At 46.1% G+C, this 19,281-nt stretch overlaps 1 protein-coding gene across 1 annotated transcript in view; it reads right to left on the bottom strand.

Moving 5' to 3' along the window:
- The window catches only part of LOC100079776 (valacyclovir hydrolase), a 28,837-nt gene extending 9,806 nt beyond the window's left edge, over positions 1 to 19,031 (bottom strand). The window contains 4 exon segments of the mRNA XM_029056459.1: positions 519 to 678; positions 6,970 to 7,136; positions 8,686 to 8,789; positions 18,784 to 19,031. Of these exon segments, the coding sequence (XP_028912292.1) occupies positions 519 to 678; positions 6,970 to 7,136; positions 8,686 to 8,789; positions 18,784 to 18,908 (556 nt within the window). The 5' untranslated portion in view covers positions 18,909 to 19,031.
- Between the last annotated feature and the right edge of the window lie 250 nt (positions 19,032 to 19,281).

The following is a 19,281-nucleotide window of genomic DNA, read 5'->3' as shown; positions in this document are numbered from 1 at the left end:
AAAACAGGAATTCTTCATGTTAGTTTCTTTCCTAAGATGTTAATTCCTTATATCAATTTTTTATATCCCTTATATCATTAGTGGTCCTTTCTCCCATGAACAACAATCTCTAGGATAAATTCTATAATGCTTCGGGTTTGCATTATATTATTTTCTTTACTAGATTTGTACAATTTTTGCACTGAGGAATAATGAAACTGCATAATGTTACAGCACTGTTTCCACTCTATATTGCACTGTAACTACCCCAACACTTGGTACAGTGTTGGTACACCTTAAAAGTGCTTAGTACCGTGTTTGGTGCACTGTAAAAATGTTTAGCACAGTGTTTGGAATAATGTAAAAATGTTCAGTACAGCGTTTGCCATAATGTAAAGTGCTTAGTACAGTATCTGACAGTAAAAATTCTTAGCAAATACCATTACAGTTGGAGGTATAAAGGTAAAGTGACTTTTGAGCTGGGATCAAGGTTGGGGAGAGGAAAGGGGGACACCAAAAGTAACAGTTAAGCAATTTACCATGATAAATCCTTTCATCCTCGTCAGTAACATAGGCATTTGCCTCCCAAATGACCATCTTGTGAATATAAGTGAATATAAGATACCTGGCGGCTGCAATGAGTGCTGTTATCCCGCCATCACTCCACCCCAACAGAGAGACCTTCTTAAAATTCAGCATCTGGGGGAAGTAATCATAACAATAAAAACCCCGCAAGTTATTGATCTGAATGCTAAAATGAGGAATAAAAGAACTTTAGTAATTACCAGTTGTAAGACGATTCAGTCGTAAGCTCCTTGAGGACAGGGTTTGTGTCTACCAACTCTACCATACTTTCCCAAACACCCAGTACAGGGCTCTCCACAATGTACCTGCTCAAAATCAACTGGGATTAAAAAATTTGGCTAACTAGTGATCAAAGAATTCGATTTTGTGACAGTTAATTTTCATAAGTAAATCAAACAATCAGTGATATTTATTGTGTGCTTCCTGTGTGCAGAACACTGTGCCAGGAAGAGTGCAGTATAACAGTGTTGCTAGATATGTTTCCTGCCCACAAGGAGCTTTCAGTCTAGAGGGGGAGATAGACATTCATATAAATAAATTACAGATATGTACCGAACTGTTGTGGGGCTGAGGGTGGGGTGAATATCAAGTGCTTAAAGGGTACAGATCCAAGTGCATAGGCGATGAAGGGAGAGGGAGTAGGGGAAAACAGGGCTTAAGTGGGGAAGGCCTCTTGAGGGAGATGTGCTTTAAATAAGGTTTTGAAGGCATCCTCCCACCTTTCTCCCTCTTGCCCCTAGTGACCTGGCTACCCATTTTATTGAGAAAACTGAAGCTATAAGGTATGATCTCCCTAAAATCTTCCCTGCTCCTCTCTCATGAGGAGATCTCTGGCCTTCTCTCAAGATTCACCCGCTCCACCAGCACATCCGACCCCCCAACCCTTTGCATCTTATCAGAACATTTGCCCCCCTCCTTTTTTTCTCCCTGACCACCATCTTCAATTGTTTGCTTTCTACTGACTTCTTCCCCACCACTTTCAAACATGCTCCCATCTCTCCTAACATAAAAAAACCTCACTTGTCCCCCAAACTCCCTCCTACCATTCCTCTCTAAGCTCCTTGAGTTGTTTAAAACACGTTCTCAAGTTCCTCTCTTCAAATTCTCTCCTTGACGCCCTCCGATCTGGCTTGACCCCACACATCCGATCCGTTACCAAGACTTGCCGGTCTCACCTGTATAATATCGCCAAGATCCGCCCTTTCCTTTCCACCCAAACGGCTACCTTACTGCTACAGGCTCTCGTCATATCCCGGCTAGACTACTGTGTCAGCCTTCTCTCTGATCGCCCTTCCTCCTGTCTCGCCCCACTCCTGTCTATTCTTCACTCCGCCGCCCGGCAGAAACGCTCTGGGCATGTCACTCCCCTTCTTAAAAACCTCCAGTGGTTGCCTATAGACTTCTGCTCAAAACAAAAACTCCTCACTCTAGGCTTCAAGGCTCTCCATCACCTTGCCCCTTCCTACCTCTCCTCCCTTCTTTCTACTGCCCACCCTGCACGCTCCGCTCCTCTGCCGCCCACCTCCTCACCGTCCCTCGGTCTCGCCTATCCCGTCGACGGTCCTGGAATGCCCTCCCTCCTCACCTCTGACAATCTAATTCTCTTCCCCACTTCAAATCCCTACTTAAAGCTCACCTCCTCCAAGAGGCCTTCCCAGGCTGAGTTCCCCCTTTTTCCCTCTGCTCCCTCTACCCTCCCTTCACCTCTCCGCAGCTAAACCCTCTTCTCCCCCTTTTCCCTTTCCTTCTCCCCCTCTCCCGTCCCACCCCTCAGCACTGTACTCGTCCGGTCAACTGTATATATCTTCATCACCCTATTTATTTTGTTTATGAGATGAACATCACCCTGATTCTATTTATTTGCCATTGTTTTTATGAGATGTTCTTCTCCTTGACTCTATTTATTGCCATTGTTCTTGTCTGCCTGTCTCCCCCGATTAGACTGTAAGCCTGTCAAAGGGCAGGGACTGTCTCTATCTGTTGCCGATTTGTACATTCCAAGCGCTTAGTACAGTGCTCTGCACATAGTAAGCGCTCAATAAATACTATTGAATGAATGAATGGCTTCTGTCCCCTTCACTCCACAGAAATTACTGAAATGGTTGTCTATAGGCCAGATTCCACTTTTGACTCAGAGTCCCATGTTGAACTGTGACTGTGTTTGTTTATGGTATTTGTTAAGTGCTAATTATGTGCTAAAGAACAAATTCTTAAAGTGATGTCAAATACAAAGAATATTCTGTTCTTTCTAGGAAAGAAAGTTGAAACAGTTTTCCTTGTGTGGACTCAGAAACCCTGGAGTTGAAATCAATCAAACCATCCATTATATTTACTGAGTGCTTACTGTGAGAACACTACTGTACTAAGCACCTGGGAAAATAGAGAGAAAGAAAAAGGAAAATTAGAAGACCTCAAATGGTGAAAATCAGCTTGATGACTAAGGAGAAGTATAAAAAGGGAGCACAACCTTGCACTGTGAAATCGTGAAAGACAAAGGAAAACAAGAAATGTAGCTTCAAGAGAAACAAAGAAGTGTTCTCCAACTCTAGAAAGTAAAAGATAATGTAGTCTGCTGAATGCAAAATGTGGAAGGGAGGTTGATAAAATAAATAGAGTGTAAGCTCCTTGTGGGCAGGAAACCTGTCTACCAACTCTGTTGCATTGTACTCTCCCAAGCTCTTAGTATAACTCTCTGCACACTGTAAGCACTCAGCAAATACCATTGATTGATAATAGGTGACTCTGAAATGCCCGAGACCATTAATGCTCTTTTAAAAAGATACTTCCTCTTTGGCAAAATAAATCCAAATGTGAAGTGGATGAAGTCAAACCAGAGAAGAGAAAACTACTTAAAAAGACATCAGAAAAAAGTAGAATCAGCTCAATTCTGACAATAATTTTGACTTGATTCAAGAAATTGTCAGTTATTATCACAAAGCCATTAGCTAATACTGAAAACAGGTAAAGGGTAGAGAAGCAGCATGGCCTGGTGGAAATGGTAAGGTTCATTCATTCATTCATTCAATAGTATTTATTGAGCGCTTACTATGTGCAGAGCACTGTACTAAGCGCTTGGGATGAACAGGTCGGCAACAGATAGAGACAGTCCCTGCCATTTGACGGGCTTACAGTCTAATCGGGGGAGATGGACAGACAAGAACAATGGCGATAAATAGAATCGAGGGGAAGAACATCTTGTAAAAACAATGGCAACTAAATAGAATCAAGGCGATGTACAATTCATTAACAAACTAAATAGGATAATGGAAATATATACAGTTGAGCGGACGAGTACAGTGCTGTGGGGAGGGGAAGGGAGAGGTGGAGGAGCAGAGGGAAAGGGGGAAAAGAGGGTTTAGCTGTGGAGAGGTGAAGGAGGGGTGGTAGAGAGAGTAGAGGGAGAAGGGAGCTCAGTCTGGGAAGGCCTCTTGGAGAAGGTGAGCTTTAAGTAGGGTTTTGATGAGGGGAAGAGAATCAGTTTGGCGGAGGTGAGGAGGGAGGGGGTTCCAGGACCACGGGAGGACGTGGCCCAGGGGTCGACGGCGGGATAGGCGAGACCGAGGGACGGTGAGGAGGTGGGCGGCAGAGGAGCGGAGCATGCGGGGTGGGTGGTAGAAAGAGAGAAGGGAGGAGAGGTAGGAAGGGGCAAGGTGATGGAGAGGCTTGAAGCCTAGAGTGAGGAGTTTTTGTTTGGAGCGGAGGTCGATAGGCAACCACTGGAGATGTTTAAGAAGGGGAGTGACATGCCCAGATCATTTCTGCAGGAAGATGAGCCAGGCAGCGGAGTGAAAAATAGACCGGAGCGGGGCGAGAGAGGAGGAAGGGAGGTCAGAGAGAAGGCTGACCCAGTAGTCTAGCTGGGATATAACGAGAGCCTGTAGCCATTTGGGTGGAGAGGAAAGGGCGGATCTTGGCGATATTGTATAGGTGAAACCGGCAGGTCTTGGTAACGGATAGGATGTGTGGGGTGAACGAGAGAGACGAGTCAAGGATGACACCGAGATTGCGGGCCTGAGAGACGGGAAGGATGGTCGTGCCATCCGCGGTGACAGAGAAGTCTGGGAGAGGACCGGGTTTGGGAGGGAAGATGAGGAGCTCAGTCATGCTCATGTTGAGTTTTAGGTGGAGGGCCGACATCCAGGTGGAGACATCCTGGAGGCAGGAGGAGATGCGAGCCTGAAGGAGGGGGAGAGGACAGGGGTGGAGATGTAGATCTGCGTGTCATCGGGGGGTCGCGTAACTATGGTCTTTCAGTCGGAGAACCTGGGTTCTAATCTTAGCTCTGCCACTTGTCTGCTGTGTGTATGGCCTTGGGTAAGTCACATTTTCTCCTCTGCCTCAGTTTCCTCACCTGTAAAAGAATCCAAATACCTTTTCTCACTCCTACTTAGACTGAGAGCTCCATATGGGACAGGGACTTTGTCTGACCTGATTATTTTGTATCCACTCCAGCGATTTGTACACTGTTGGGCAAATAGTAGGCCCTTAACAAATACTATTATTATTATTACTGTTATAAGGGGAGCAGTGTAGCCTTGTGGAGAGAGCTTGGGCCTGGGAGTCAGAGAACCTGGGTTCTATACCCAGCTCTGCATCTTGGCTGTCACTTAGGCAAGTCACTTAACATCTCTGGGCCTCACTTACCTCAACTGCAAAAGGGGGTTAAGACTGAGTCCCATGTGGGACATGGACTGAGTCCAACTTGATTACTGTGCATCTACCCCAGAGCTCAGTACAGTGCCTGGCACACAGTAAGCCCTTAAAAAGTACCATAAAAACATATTATTATTAATAAATACCTACAAACTGGAAAAGGCAACCTTGGGGCCCATTTTCATAGGAAATAGAGGCGAGGGTAGTTTAGGTCAGTTAGCTTCAAAATCTGGAAAAATATCAGGGCAAAATCAAGGAGTAAGTAAAAGTAAATAAGATCATGTTGTGAAAAGCAAAGTGTCAGATTGAATTACCTATTAGGCCCAAACCTTTAAATAAGAAGCAATAGCTGTATTAGAATTGAGCTTCAAAAAGCTTAAGTGACAGACTCTGTAACAAACTAAGAAGCTATGGCCTGGGAAGTGAAGAGGAGAAGCACAACCAGGCAAAGAGTCATTTTTGAAATGGAATGGTTGAAGGCTTGGTGTCAAAATCAAAAAGTATCCCATACAGGGTAACCGGATTTCAAACAGGAAAAGTTGGGATACTGAAATCCTGGAGGGGAAGAGTGCTGATATCTTGACAGCAATTCTTCATTGCCCCATTTTAGATTGGTTTATCCTTGACTTCTGCTGGGAGGGTTTTTTTTTTTATTTTTAATGGTATTTATGAAGCACTTACAATGTGCCAGGCATGGAATTAAGTGCTGAAGTAGACACAATTCACGTCCCGCAATGGGCTTACAATCTTAATCCCCATTTTAGAGATGAGGTAGCTGAGGCCCAGAGAAGTGAACTGACTGGCCCAAGGTCACATAGCCAACAAAAACCAGAGCCAGGTCCCTTTGACTCCCAGGCCCCTGCTCTTTCCACTAGGCAAGGCTGTTTCTCATTCTGCTGTTTTTCACTTTGCAAATAGCAGGAAGAGTTAGGCAGAATCTCCAGCTTTGTTGCAACTCCTTGCACGAAACTTCTTGCGGGTCACAGTCCAAACCTGTACTGGATCTGGGCTGGACTCAGGTCCCCTTTTAAAGTTCTCCCCTGTTGAGGACTTTGAAGGTTGGGGTTGGGTGGTGGCACTTCCTCACCTCACCCTCTACCTGTTTTCAATATTAGCTGAAAACTTTGTGGTAATAACTGACAATTTCTTGAAGGACTGTCAGTGGGGCACTTCCATACATATTCTTTCTTATTGTGGGCAGGGAACGTGTCTCCCAGTTCTGTAGTACTATACTCTCCCAAATTCTGTTCGCAGATATCACTGATGGTGATGTATATTTGAACACACAACAAATTCCCCCTTCTGGTACCCTAGGCTACTACCGTGAAAACTGAGAAAGCTTTAAAGCAGTTGGTGTAACATTGAACTGAGAAGAGACACTTTAAAACTATCTGCAAATACATGAAAGATTATTACGAAGATTACATACATCACATTACTATATGCTGTGCACTGTACTAAGTGCTGGGATAGATAAAAGATAACTAGTCTAAGTAACAGGGAGAATATGTAGATGAGGTAACTGAGGTCCAGAGAAGTGAAATGACTTTCCCAAGGTCACACAGCAGACAACTGGCAAAGCCGGGATCATAATCCAGGGTCTCTGACTCGTAGGCCAGAGCTCTTTCCACCAGGCCATGCTGCTTCTCATCCTTTCAATTTCTATCATTTCTTAATTTCCAATAAGTCACCTTACGATTCAAACACAACAAAAACGGGAACAGAGAACTTTTCCCAATCCCATGGAGTTACCTTCATCAGATCAACAGCATCCTTTGCATCCCTCTAGAAGAAATTTGCTGGATAACCCCGCTGGGGAGGGATAGAATGTCCATAACCTCGAGGATCCCAGGCCACTACTGTGAAGCGTTGCTTGTTCAGGTTCTTAAGCTGTGGTCCAAAATCACTCTCCCCGCTCCCTAAAAATAGTCACATGGTTATCCATAGAATGGCTCTTAAATTAATTTAATAAGATACAATTTTCTACTATATAAGTCTATAAAATGGGGAGGGAGAAAAATTTCAAAATTTGATATCTAGCCAGGATCAAATTTTAAGTTTGAAAATGTCTCACAAAGAGAGACTATTCATTTGCCTGGAGTAAATGCTGGTGGATGAGGGGGGATATCCTTTCTCCTCCCTGCCTCTCCTGTCCTCTTCCCCAGACTCTACTGTGTCAAGGGCAGAGTAGTATTAAAACCCCACTCCCAACTGCCTCCCCACAACTTCGGCACTTTAGATGGCCACCCGGCTTGAATAGAAGCAGGTTTATGGACCTAACATTGTATCAGCATCCTAAAATGATGGTTTCCTTTATTCGGTGACAAGCAGGAGGCCCTGCAATGCCATTTATAATGATGAAGAGAAGAACTCGACTACAAAAAAGCCATGTTTCATCAAAATGGGATGGACTTCATTTTAAACCTTTGGATGCTCTGACCACACAGGGAATCGATTTTCTTATGTTTTGCCAAGCACAGAATCTCACAAACAGATTTGGAAAAAAATCTACATGAAATGGGACAGAATTCTACTTAGGCTGAATCATTAAGCCTACTATGTAAATGTGTATGAAATCAGGTAACAGGCTGGTAAAAAATTTGAATAGAAATGAAAAATGCAGCCCATAGCACTGTCCCTGCAGTTCTAAGATACAGTAATCATAACGACTTCAGTAAATACAGAGAAGCAGCATGACCTAATGGATAGAGCACAGGTTTAGGAGTCAGAGAGAACTGGGTTCTAATCCTGGCTCTGTCACTTTTCTGGTGTGTGACCTTGGAGAAGTCACTTAACGTCTCTGTGCCTGTTACCTCATCTATAAAATGGTGATTGAAACTGTGAGCCCCCTGTGGAGCAAGGCCTGTGCCCAACCTGATTAGCTAGGATCTACAATTCCAAATATATACTAAGCCCTGGTAAAAAATTTAGCAAGGGCTTTCTGGGCCTTTCTACAATGCTGCATTAAGGATCTGAAATAAGAGGTGGAAGATAGCTTAATTTTCCATATGAAAACCATCACTAGAGACAAAAAAAAATACACGACAGAAATAAGCAGTCCTTTCGGATTAACAAATAAAACGCTTAATGCTTTGGTAGCAAAGTACACTGCTAAATACTGTCCTTGCCTTTAGGTGGATCAAATGGTTCAATATTTTTTCTGGTGAGTTAACTTTCTTCAGGATCCAGGGTTCGGTCAATAAATAGCCTCTTTTTTCTGTGACTCCTTCTGATACCCTAGTGACTGGACACAGTAAGCATTTCTCAATATACCTTCCAGAACAATTATACAACATCAAGAGACAGAAACAGATCTGCAAAATATATCAGCAAACACGGATGAGTTTTCTAAGCCACTGAAATTTGCTGTGATATATAAAATGTAATAGAAAAGAAATCTAATATCAGTAGGTATGGAGAGTAAACCATGAAATATTAAGAGTTCTAATAAAGATTCAAACTGCAGACCTAACATTCCAGGAAGCAGCAGAACTGCATGTTCGCCCTCTCCAGTTGGACGATAATGTAGGTGAACACCATTCACTTCCACTTTAGAAGAGGTAATTGAGGTGCTAGAAGAACAGCCCCCAAAAGAAAATTATTCATCAAAGCTAATTTAACATGAAGATTCAGCTTTTTTTTAACTATTTTAACCATCAACAACAGCATATATAAATTGTAAAGAGTCACTTTCCATTACGCTTAGCTCGCGTTGCCCATCAATCCAGTTCACAACATTGAGTGCTATTGTTAAAACTAAAACATGAATAAGGGGCAGGTTTTTAAATTGAATGCTGCTAACAGAGCATTCACTGTAAGCCTTGCCAGGTGTGGGATAAAACAAACTTGGTTTTCTCTCGGCTAATTATCAATTAAGTATTAACCCAACACCGGTATTTATTGAGTGCTTACCGGGTACAGAACACTGTACTAAAACACTTAGCACAATAGCCACGCATGATAGCCACCATCTCTGTGCCCAAAGGGCTTATAGTCTATAGGACCATGGTTGTGATCACTTTGCTGATTCTGTGAAACAGTGCAGTCTTCTCGTGTTCATGCTTCTTCAGCCCAATCACCACCTCCTGTGTGCCTGATACAAGGATTTTCAATGAGTCTCTTTCCCTGAACTGGAAGAGTTTCCCAGAGTCTAGAAATTGGATATCGATATGGGCTCCAACATTCCTTGTTTCCTCAAGCACTGCTGAGTAGAATAAGTTGCTTAGTACTGGGCATCAACACACAGCCCTGCTTTGACTTCCAGTATGTTTGAGGTGTCCAGAGAGGTCAAAAAGCATGAGGTACTCAGGTGACTCAGTCGACTGCTGGCATAATGGTTAGACCTGGTTGTTGCACAGTGCTTAAAAAGTGCCTCTGCCTTGAATACTTCTCCTTTGCTGCCCAATGCACTTACCTCCAAAAGACTATAATGGCTGCAATAATAATGAAAATAATATACTTATTAAGCATTTACTATAATAATAATAATAATTATGGTATTTGTTAAGCACTTACTATGTGCTAAGAACTGTTCTAAGCACTGCAGTAATAATTATAATAATAATTACGGTATTTGCTAAGTGCTTACTATGTGCCAGGCACTGTATTAAACCCTGGGGAGGAACACACGCAAATTGGGTGGGACATAGGAAATTAAAGATCATCAGATCAGGGACAGTCCCTGATCCCCCTCTGGGGTTCACAGTCTAAGCAGTCAGGAGAACATGTCACAGATGGGACATTTCACAGATATCCCATTTCACAGATGGGATAACTGAGGCACAGAGAAGTTCAGTAACTCGCCCAAGATGACACAGCAAAGAAGTGGCAGAATCCAGGTCCTCGACTCCCAGGTTGGCATTCTTTCCACTGGGCTACGCTTCCAGATTTGACACATGGAGGACCCGCCTCATACCCAAAATTCCATATTGCTGGAACACTTTTTTAGGTTAGCCTCTGGTTGGTCTTTGTACCTTTTCTGTTGGCTACTTCTTGCTCTAGTGCTGAGTTCTCCATAAATGATCAACTGGGACATTCTTTAACCATTTGTCAGTACCCGGTGACTTCACCACCACAGCTGGGCTCTGCCTGTCATGGCCTCCGGGCCCTATGTTCCCACCTGTCTGACAGGGAAACTTCCAGACCTAAAACCCGCACAGAGGAATTGATTGTAGTGATGGTAGTTTGTGCAGAGACCCACACGCTCTCACCCCTGCCACTCATGTTTTTCCGGAGCACTATTTTACCCCACTGGTAATGCAAAAAGGGTCTGGCAAGGCCCGTCCAATACAATCTTAGGATTCCAACCAACTTTTCAAGGAGGCCACACATCACTAGTATACAGCACTTAGAGAGGTCTTGAGTACCTCGATCTTGCCTATCTCACTGCCGACCAATCACTCACGTGCTGCCCTGTCCTGGAACACCCTCCCTAATATCCGACAATGACTCTCCCCGCTTCAAAGTCTTATTCAAGGCACATCTCCTTCAAGGGGCCTTCCCTGACTAAGCCCTCCTTTCCTCTTCTCCTGATCTGGCTCAGAGCTGGCCAAAGGGAATTTTGCAAGGTGCCGGGAGGTAACAGGCTACCTCCTGAAGTAGCCCTGTACGACCCTCCCTTGCCTTACACAATTATTTAGGAGCCCTTCGGTCAATGCTTCTCTTCATGCGTCTTCCCCAGCAAAGTTGCCATGAGACCTACACTGTTTCATCGTTGGATCGGTGATCTTGCCTGGGTTACGTTAAGTACACAGGGAACGCAGGTGGCAATGCCCGGCACATTGGCTGTGACGATCCCCAGAATAAGGCCATATGGAGTACACGATGATGATATCTGTTAAGTGCTTACTATGTGTCAAGCACTGTTCTAAGCACGGGGGTAGGTTCAAGTTAATCAGGTTGGACACGATCATTATCCCATATGGGGCTCACAGTCTTAATCTCCATTTTACAGGTGAGGTAACTGAGGCCTAGGGAAGTTAAGTGACTTGCCTAAGGTCACTCAGAAGACAAGAGGCAGAGCCGGGATAGGAACCCAGGTCCTTCTGACTCCCAGGCCCGTGCTCTATCCACTAGGCCATGCTGCTTCCTGTGGCCTACTGTTTTCGGTGTGTGCTTGTGGGTAGGCTGCTGTTTGTGGAGTTCCTTTGCTTATCACTTCGTCCAGATTTTAGAAAGTTGTTTTTCCAGACAGGGTGTGAACAATGGGATTTGCAAAACTGGGTATCCAAGTTTGGGAAAGCGTATTTTAAGAGATTAAGTGAAAATCTCTTCCAGCGGCAAAGGAGAACAATAAATGAATGCTTAAATGTCACTTTCTCAAAATGGAAACGGTCACTGTTCCAATCCTTTCACTAGTTATGGAATTTGAAAGGACTCCCATTTAATTTATGGATTTCTTGCCAGTATGCATCCTTTTCTGTTTGATTCAAGACAGAGCCGAGGAACTGCATGCCAGAGCACAAGCCCCAGCGGTGGGATGCTAACACCAAAATCGGAGAGTAAAGGAGGACCCCAGGAGCCTAGTAAATCATAGGCTCAGGATAAAATGGGTAAAAGATTACAGGGTTTCTTCACCTCTTCTCTCTTACTCCCACGCTAGTTATTAACTATGACTTGAAAAACTGCTTAGACAATGCATTGGATAAAATCCTTGCCAATGCCAGACTATAAAAAGCAGTCAAGTTTTTTTTGTTAAAAACAAGAAAAAACAGACAAAAAGACAACTCTAAAATAACGTTGAGAGGATATCTCAATCAGTGGTATTTAGTGAATGTTTACTTTATTAAGAGCACTCAGTGAGTGCTCAATAAATTCTACTGAATGAATGAATTCTTGATTACCAATGGACTAATGGGCTTGGTCTGGTTCAGCTTATTCTATTCAGTCACGCTCCAAGAGGCAAATGTAGGATTACGCTTCCGCTTCTCTGGGAAACTCTTCCCACTCAACAGAGTTCGAACATCGTCCACATTCTTAGAGAAAATCATTCCACAACTATTGTCTGCAGATGTCTCTGTGCCCTAAGAGCCCGGACCCTAGGAGACACATAAATGACTGTCAACCATTTCACTGAATCAGCTAGAAGTACGGACCAACAAAAAGTCTGAAGAAATCTAAAGTGATGTATCAGCCTGCACTGTGAATCCATACACACAACCAAAATTTATAAAGGCAGAGCAGATCTGTCACAGAATCCTATTACCTAGGCAGCACAGTGACTAATAATTGACAAGGAAGTAGAATCAAGGTGACCAATATTTTTGGGGGAGGTTCTTGTTAAACAGCGTGCGGCAGCATGGTACCAAAGTTTCTGACCAAACTGAAAGTCTGAAAAGCTGTGATGTTGCCCAGCTTTCTCTATAGTTGCAAGACCTGGACCCACACAAATGCTTCATCTGACTTTTTGAGCAGTTCCCCTAGCACTACTCGAGGGCCAGACGCAATACCACATGGCAAGACATCATTATGAACAATAAAAGTTCTGGAACGTAGTCAATTTCCTGGTATCGAAGCTATGCTCACCTTAACATAGCGATGTTGGGTGACAGCAAGGTACCCAAACAGCTGCTTTATGGAGAGCTGAAATTGGGAAACTGAAAAGCTTAGACTGTAAGCCCGTCAAAGGGCAGGGACTGTCCTCTATCTGTTACCGATTTGTACATTCCAAGTGCTTAGAATAATGCTCTGCACATAGTAAGTGCTCAATAAATACTATTGAATGAATGAAAACATTTGAAGAACACGGAAGAACCAAGATCAGACAATGCTGTATCCTAACTGAAAACTGGGAGTTAATTGCTGAGGACAGATCAGTATGCTGCACTGCCATCAGGCAAGGAGTGTCTCTTTTTGAGCAAAATCCATCACATTTATTGAGTGCTGCGTAGACAGCACTGCACTAGACATTTGGGAGAGTACAATATTACAGGGTTAGTAGACACATTCCCTCCCGACAAGAAGCTCACAAGTTTCCTAAGGCATGCAAAAGAGAAAATAGCATGAGGAGCTGTAAACATTAAATGCAAGGGGCAACCTTCTTGAGTGTACAATGTGTCTGAGACTTGGGTCCCACATTGGTCTTTTCAGCTACACAAACACAGGTGAATTTCACCATCAGCAGTGTCTTCAAACACAATGGGCAACTATGTTTGTGTATAATTTGCTCAAATGCTACACGTACACCTACCTACGATCTAGATGCTGTATGGCGAAGCAGCATGGTCTAGTGGACAGAGCACGGGCCTGGGAGTTAGAAGGACCTGGGTTCTAATCCAGGCTCTGCCATTTGTCTGCTGTGAGACCGTGGGCAAGTCACTTTTCTTCTCTTGTGCCTCAGTTACCTCACCTGAAAAATGGGGATTAAGACTGGGCTAATCCAATTTGCTTGTATCCACCCCAGTGTTTAGTACAGTGCCTGGCACATAGGAAGTGCTTAAAAAATACCACAATTATTAACTGAATGTAGTTTATGCTCAGGCAATTTTCAAACGTAAAATTTCACTACTGCTCCTTTCACACTGATGCTTCTTGTCTTTCTATATTTCTCTTCATCCATCTACTTTTATTAAACTGCTCCTTTCTCCAGTAATGTATAACAGAGAAGAGGGAAGAAATGAAATGTGTGTAGTGTAAGGGGACGTTTGGGAGATCTTTGATAGGCTTCTAAAAGCAGGCAGATCCCAACTGATGCACCCCGATATACTGCATATTTACTATTTACTAAAATGCGGCACTATGATTTTGTAATTTCAGTAGGCCCCAATTATAATAAGCTCTTAAAGAGTACAGTTAGAATGTAATTAGACTTTTCTTTGCCTTTTGCCTGCTCAGCCACACTGAGAATCAGGACTGACAGAAGCACTCCAGGTCTATTTGCTCTCCTGCAATTTCTCTTGGTTGTTGATTATTTACTGAAAAGAAAGAAAACCCTAGTTCTCTGCAGTGAAATCTGTGAACCTAGCCACATGTCATCAGGCTGGTTAACTTCCTACAAGTCTTTACACAAAAATGAACACAGTTAACAAGCTCAATTAATCATAAGAAACAAATGTGGAGAACGGGCATATCAAAGTAAAGCTGATTAATTTCACAACTGGGGAGGTTTGGATTAAGTAGACAAAAGCTTTGAAGAACTGTGGATTCCCTGTTCCTTAGATTCAATTCAGAGAGTTTCCAGAAACCTCTTCTTTTAGCCAGGAAATGTTTGAACCACAGACAGTAATATTTGTCTAGCACCTATTTCGTTACGATTGTCTTCAACCAAGATTAATTATGGAAACAAAGGTGGCCAGATTAAAAATATTATCAGTACTTTGTTTTGTTTTTTCCATTAAAAAAGGTTCAGACCTGCTGACTTCCATGTCTGAGATATGACTTGGGGAATGCTGGGTCCCTGTTTGGCAGTGGACGGAATAGGCAGTTTAGAACACTCTCCTTACAATTTATCCTTTCCCACCTCTGATGTTGGCTTCTCTGCTTCTCTTTTTGTTTGCTGACCATTTTAGGGGCCTTCATAAGGTTTAACAGCTGGCATGCACCCTGCCCGGTCCCCACAAGGCTAGGACATGGAAGTCATCGTCTGAATCTTTTTTGATTGGAAACCCCCCAAAATACTGATAATCTTACTTACCTTGCCACTTTTGTTTTCATGATTAATCTTGGTTTTTGGGGAATGGTATTTGTTCATTCATTCAATAGTATTTATTGAGCGCTTACTATGTGCAGAGCACTGTACTAAGCGCTTGGGATGAACAAGTTGGCAACAGATAGAGACAGTCCCTGCCCTTTGACGGGTTTACAGTCTAATCGGGGGAGATGGACAGACAAGAACAATGGCAATAAATAGAGTCAAGGGGAAGAACATCTTGTAAAAACAATGGCAACTAAATAGAATCAAGGCGATGTACAATTCATTAACAAAATAAATAGGGTAATGGAAATATATACAGTTGAGCGGACGAGTACAGTGCTGTGGGGATGGGAAGGGAGAGGTGGAGGAGCAGAGGGAAAAGGGGAAAAGAGGGTTTAGCTGCGGAGAGGTAAGGGGGGGGTGGCAGAGGGAGTAGAGGGAGAAGAGGAGCTCAGTCTGGGAAGGCCTCTTGGAGGAGGTGAGTTTTAAGTAGGGTTTTGAAGAGGGGAAGAGAATCAGTTTGGCGGAGCTGAGGAGGGAGGGCGTTCCAGGACCGCAGGAGGACGTGGCCCAGGGGTCGACGGCGGGATAGGCGAGACCGAGGGACAGTGAGGAGGTGGGTGGCAGAGGAGCGGAGCGTGCGGGGTGGGTGGTAGAAAGAGAGAAGGGAGGAGAGGTAGGAAGGGGCAAGGTGATGGAGAGGCTTGAAGCCTAGAGTGAGGAGTTTTTGTTTGGAGCGGAGGTCGATAGGCAACCACTGGAGTTGTTTAAGAAGGGGAGTGACATGCCCAGATCGTTTCTGCAGGAAGATGAGCCGGGCAGCGGAGTGAAGAATAGACTGGAGCGGGGCGAGAGAGGAGGAAGGGAGGTCAGAGAGAAGGCTGACACAGTAGTCTAGCCGGGATATAACGAGAGCCTGTAGCAGTAAGGTAGCCGTTTGGGTGGAGAGGAAAGGGCGGATCTTGGCGATATTGCATAGGTGAAACCGGCAGGTCTCGGTAATGGATAGGATGTGTCGGGTGAACGAGAGAGACAAGTCAAGGATGACACTGAGATTGCGGGCCTGAGAGACGGGAAGGATGGTCGTGCCATCCACGGTGATAGAGAAGTCTGGGAGAGGACCGGGTTTGGGAGGAAAGATGAGGAGCTCAGTCTTGCTCATGTTGAGTTTTAGGTGGCGGGCCGACATCCAGGTGGAGACGTCCTGGAGGCAGGAGGAGATGCGAGCCTGAAGGAGGGGGAGCGGACAGGGGCGGAGATGTAGATCTGCGTGTCATCTGCGTAGAGATGGTAGTCAAAGCCGTGAGAGCGAATGAGTTCACCAAGGGAGTGAGTGTAAATGGAAAACAGAAGAGGGCCAAGAACTGACCCTTGAGGAACTCCAACAGTTAAAGGATGGGAGGGGGAGGAGGCGCCAGCGAAGGAGACCGAGAATGACCGGCCAGAGAGGTAAGAGGAGAACCAGGAGAGGACGGAGTCTGTGAAGCCAAGGTAAGATAAGGTATGGAGGAGGAGGGGATGGTCGACAGTGTCAAAGGCAGCAGAGAGGTCAAGGAGGATTAGAATGGAGTAGGAGCCATTGGAATTGGCAAGAAGGAGGTCATGGGTGACCTTAGAGAGAGCAGTCTCGGTAGAGTGGAGGGGATGGAAGCCAGATTGGAGGGGGTCTAGGAGAGAATGGGAGTTAAGGAATTCAAGGCATCGATTGTAGATGACTCGTTCTAGGATTTTGGAAAGGAAGGGTAGTAGGGAGATAGGACAATAACTGGAGGGGGAAGTGGGGTCAAGAGCGGGTTTTTTTAGGATGGGGGAGACGTGGGCATGTTTGAAGGCAGAGGGGAAGGAGCCCTTGGAGATTGAGTGGTTAAAAATAGAAGTTAAAGAAGGGAGGAGGGCAGGGGTGATGGTTTTAATAAGGTGAGAGGGAATGGGGTCCGAGGTGCAGGTGGAGGGGGTGGCACTTGCGAGGAGAGAGGAGATCTCCTCTGAGGATACTGAAGAGAAGGATGGGAAAGTAGGGGAGAGGGTTGGTGGGGGGGAGGGGAGAGGCGGAGGGGTGACTTTGGGGAGCTTAGACCTGATTGTGTTGATTTTCGTGAGGAAATAGGTGGCCAGATCATTGGGCGTGAGAGAAGGGGGAGGGGGAGGAACAGGGGGCCTAAGGAGAGAGTTAAAGTTCCGGAACAATCGGCGGGGGTGACGGGCATAGGTGTCGATGAGGGAGGAGAAGAAGTTTTGCCTGGCAGAGGAGAGGGCAGAGTTAAGGCAGGAAAGGATAAATTTGAAGTGTGTGAGGTCGGTGTCAGGCATTGTACTAAGCACTGGGGTAGATATAAGCAAATCAGGTTGGACAGAGTCCATGTCCCCACAGGGGCTCATTGTCTTAATCCTCATTTTACAGATGAGGTAACTGAGGCACAGAAATTAAGGGGCAGGCCCAAGATCATACAACAGACAAGTGGTGGAGGATCTGGGATTAGAACCCAGGGCGTTCTGACTCCCTAGATCCATTCTCTATCCAACATGCCATGCTGCTTCTCTCACCTCCCTGTTCACAGAGACAAGGCGTGCAGGCCTCACAGTTCCAAAAAATCCCTGACAGGGAAAGCAAGGCAAGAGAAGTGGTATAGTTTAGCAAAAAGAACTGAGGGGTTGGGAGTCAGAAGGGTGGGTTCACATCTTGGTTCTTCCACTTGCTTGCTCTGTGACCTTGGGCAAATCCCTTGGCTTCTCGGTGCCTTGGTTTCCTCATTTGTAAAATGGGGATTCAATACTCGTTTTCGTTCCCAGTTAGACGGTGAGCCTCATGTGAGCCTGGGCCTCTGTCCAATCTGATGATCTCGTTTGTGTCTTTCCCGGTACTTAGTACAGTGCCTGGCACACAGTAAGCGTACAGAGAAGCAGCATGACTTAGTGGAAAGAGCACAGGCTTGCAAGTCAGAGGTCGTGAGTTCCAACCCCGGCTCTGCCACTTGTCCCCATGTGACTTTGGGCAAGTCACTTCGCTTCTCCGTGCCTCAGTTACCTCATCTGTAAAATGGAGATTAAAACCGTGAGATTAAAATCAGGTGGGACAACCTGATTACCTGGGCCCTACCCCAAGCACAGAACGGTACTTGGCACAAAGTAAGCGCTTAACAAAATGCCATCGTCATCATCACTGAACAAATACCATCAAGATAATAGCCACGAGAAGGAGCATGCAATGGCGCCAAGGACTGGGGATCGGGAGACCCGGGTTCCCAACCCAGCTCTCCCTCTCGCCTCCTGGGTGACCTTGGGCAAGTTACTTAACTTCTCGGGGTCTCAGCTTTCTCCTCTGTAAAACGGGAATTAAACACCATTTTCCCCTAGGATGGGAGTCCCGTGTGGGGCAGTGACCACGTCTGACCTGCCAGCAGTGTAGCTATCCCAGCTCATGGCACACAGTAAGTGCTTAAGAAATACCACCGTCATGATTATCGTTATTAGGTCCAGTCCGGTGGACCCAGGGGATAAGGAAAGGAGTTGGAGAGGGGAGGATTTACGAGAAGCACCCTGGCGTAGTGGATAGAGCACAGTCCTGGGGGTCGGAGGTTCTAAGCCCGGCTCCACCATGGGTCTGCGGCGGGAGCCGGGGCAGGTCATTTGGCTTCTCTGGGCCCCAGTTACTTCACCTGCAAAATGGGGATGGAGACTGTGAGCCCCATAAGGGAGAAGGGCCCGCGCCCAATTCAGCTGGCTTGTATTCTGTGCCGGGCACCTCGGCGCTGGGAACGGTGCCCGGCCCGGGGTGGGGGGTTGAACAGATGCCCGCACCGTTCAGGATGAGGAGTGGGCACCAACCGGAAGGCGCAGCTGGAGGCGAAGGGGACGGGAGTCGGCGGGGGGGAAAGGGAGTGAGGGCGGGGAGAGAGGGGCCGCCGGGCCGGGGCGCGGAGCGGCGACGTCGTTACCCATAGGCGGCAGCCAGCGCGGCTCGGGGCTCCGGGCTCCGCTTCAGCCAGGGGAGGAGGAGGAAGAGCCGCCGCCGCCGCAGCAGCAGCGGGACCGAGCCCGGGCCCGGCCGCCCCAGCGCCATGCCGGCCTTTCCGGATGGCCCCCGCCTTTCCGGATGGCCCCGCCCACAAAGCCCGGGCTGGGGAGGCAGAGGCTCCGGGGTCGAATCCCGCCTCCGCCGCTCGGCAACTGGGTGACTTGGGGCAAGTCACTTCGCTTCTCTAGCTCCCTCAGCTGGGAAACGGGGATGAAGACGGTGAGCTCCACGTGGGACAACCTGATCACCACGTATCCTCCCCAGCGCTTACAACTGTGCTCTGCTTGTAAGAGTAAGGGCTTAACAAATGCCATCGTCATCGTCGGCCACGCCCCTCCCGGACACTCCCCCTTGGCGCCGGCCAGAGGGGGAAGGAGCACTATTTCCTAGTGAAAAGAGCCTGGGTTCTAAGGAGGCC

This window comes from Ornithorhynchus anatinus, chromosome Y2 (genome assembly GCF_004115215.2).
Source record: "Ornithorhynchus anatinus isolate Pmale09 chromosome Y2, mOrnAna1.pri.v4, whole genome shotgun sequence".
In the NCBI taxonomy this organism is placed as follows: domain Eukaryota; kingdom Metazoa; phylum Chordata; class Mammalia; order Monotremata; family Ornithorhynchidae; genus Ornithorhynchus; species Ornithorhynchus anatinus.
The sequence above is the reverse complement of the archived record's forward strand: the minus strand, read 5'-3'. Positions and strand labels throughout refer to the sequence as shown.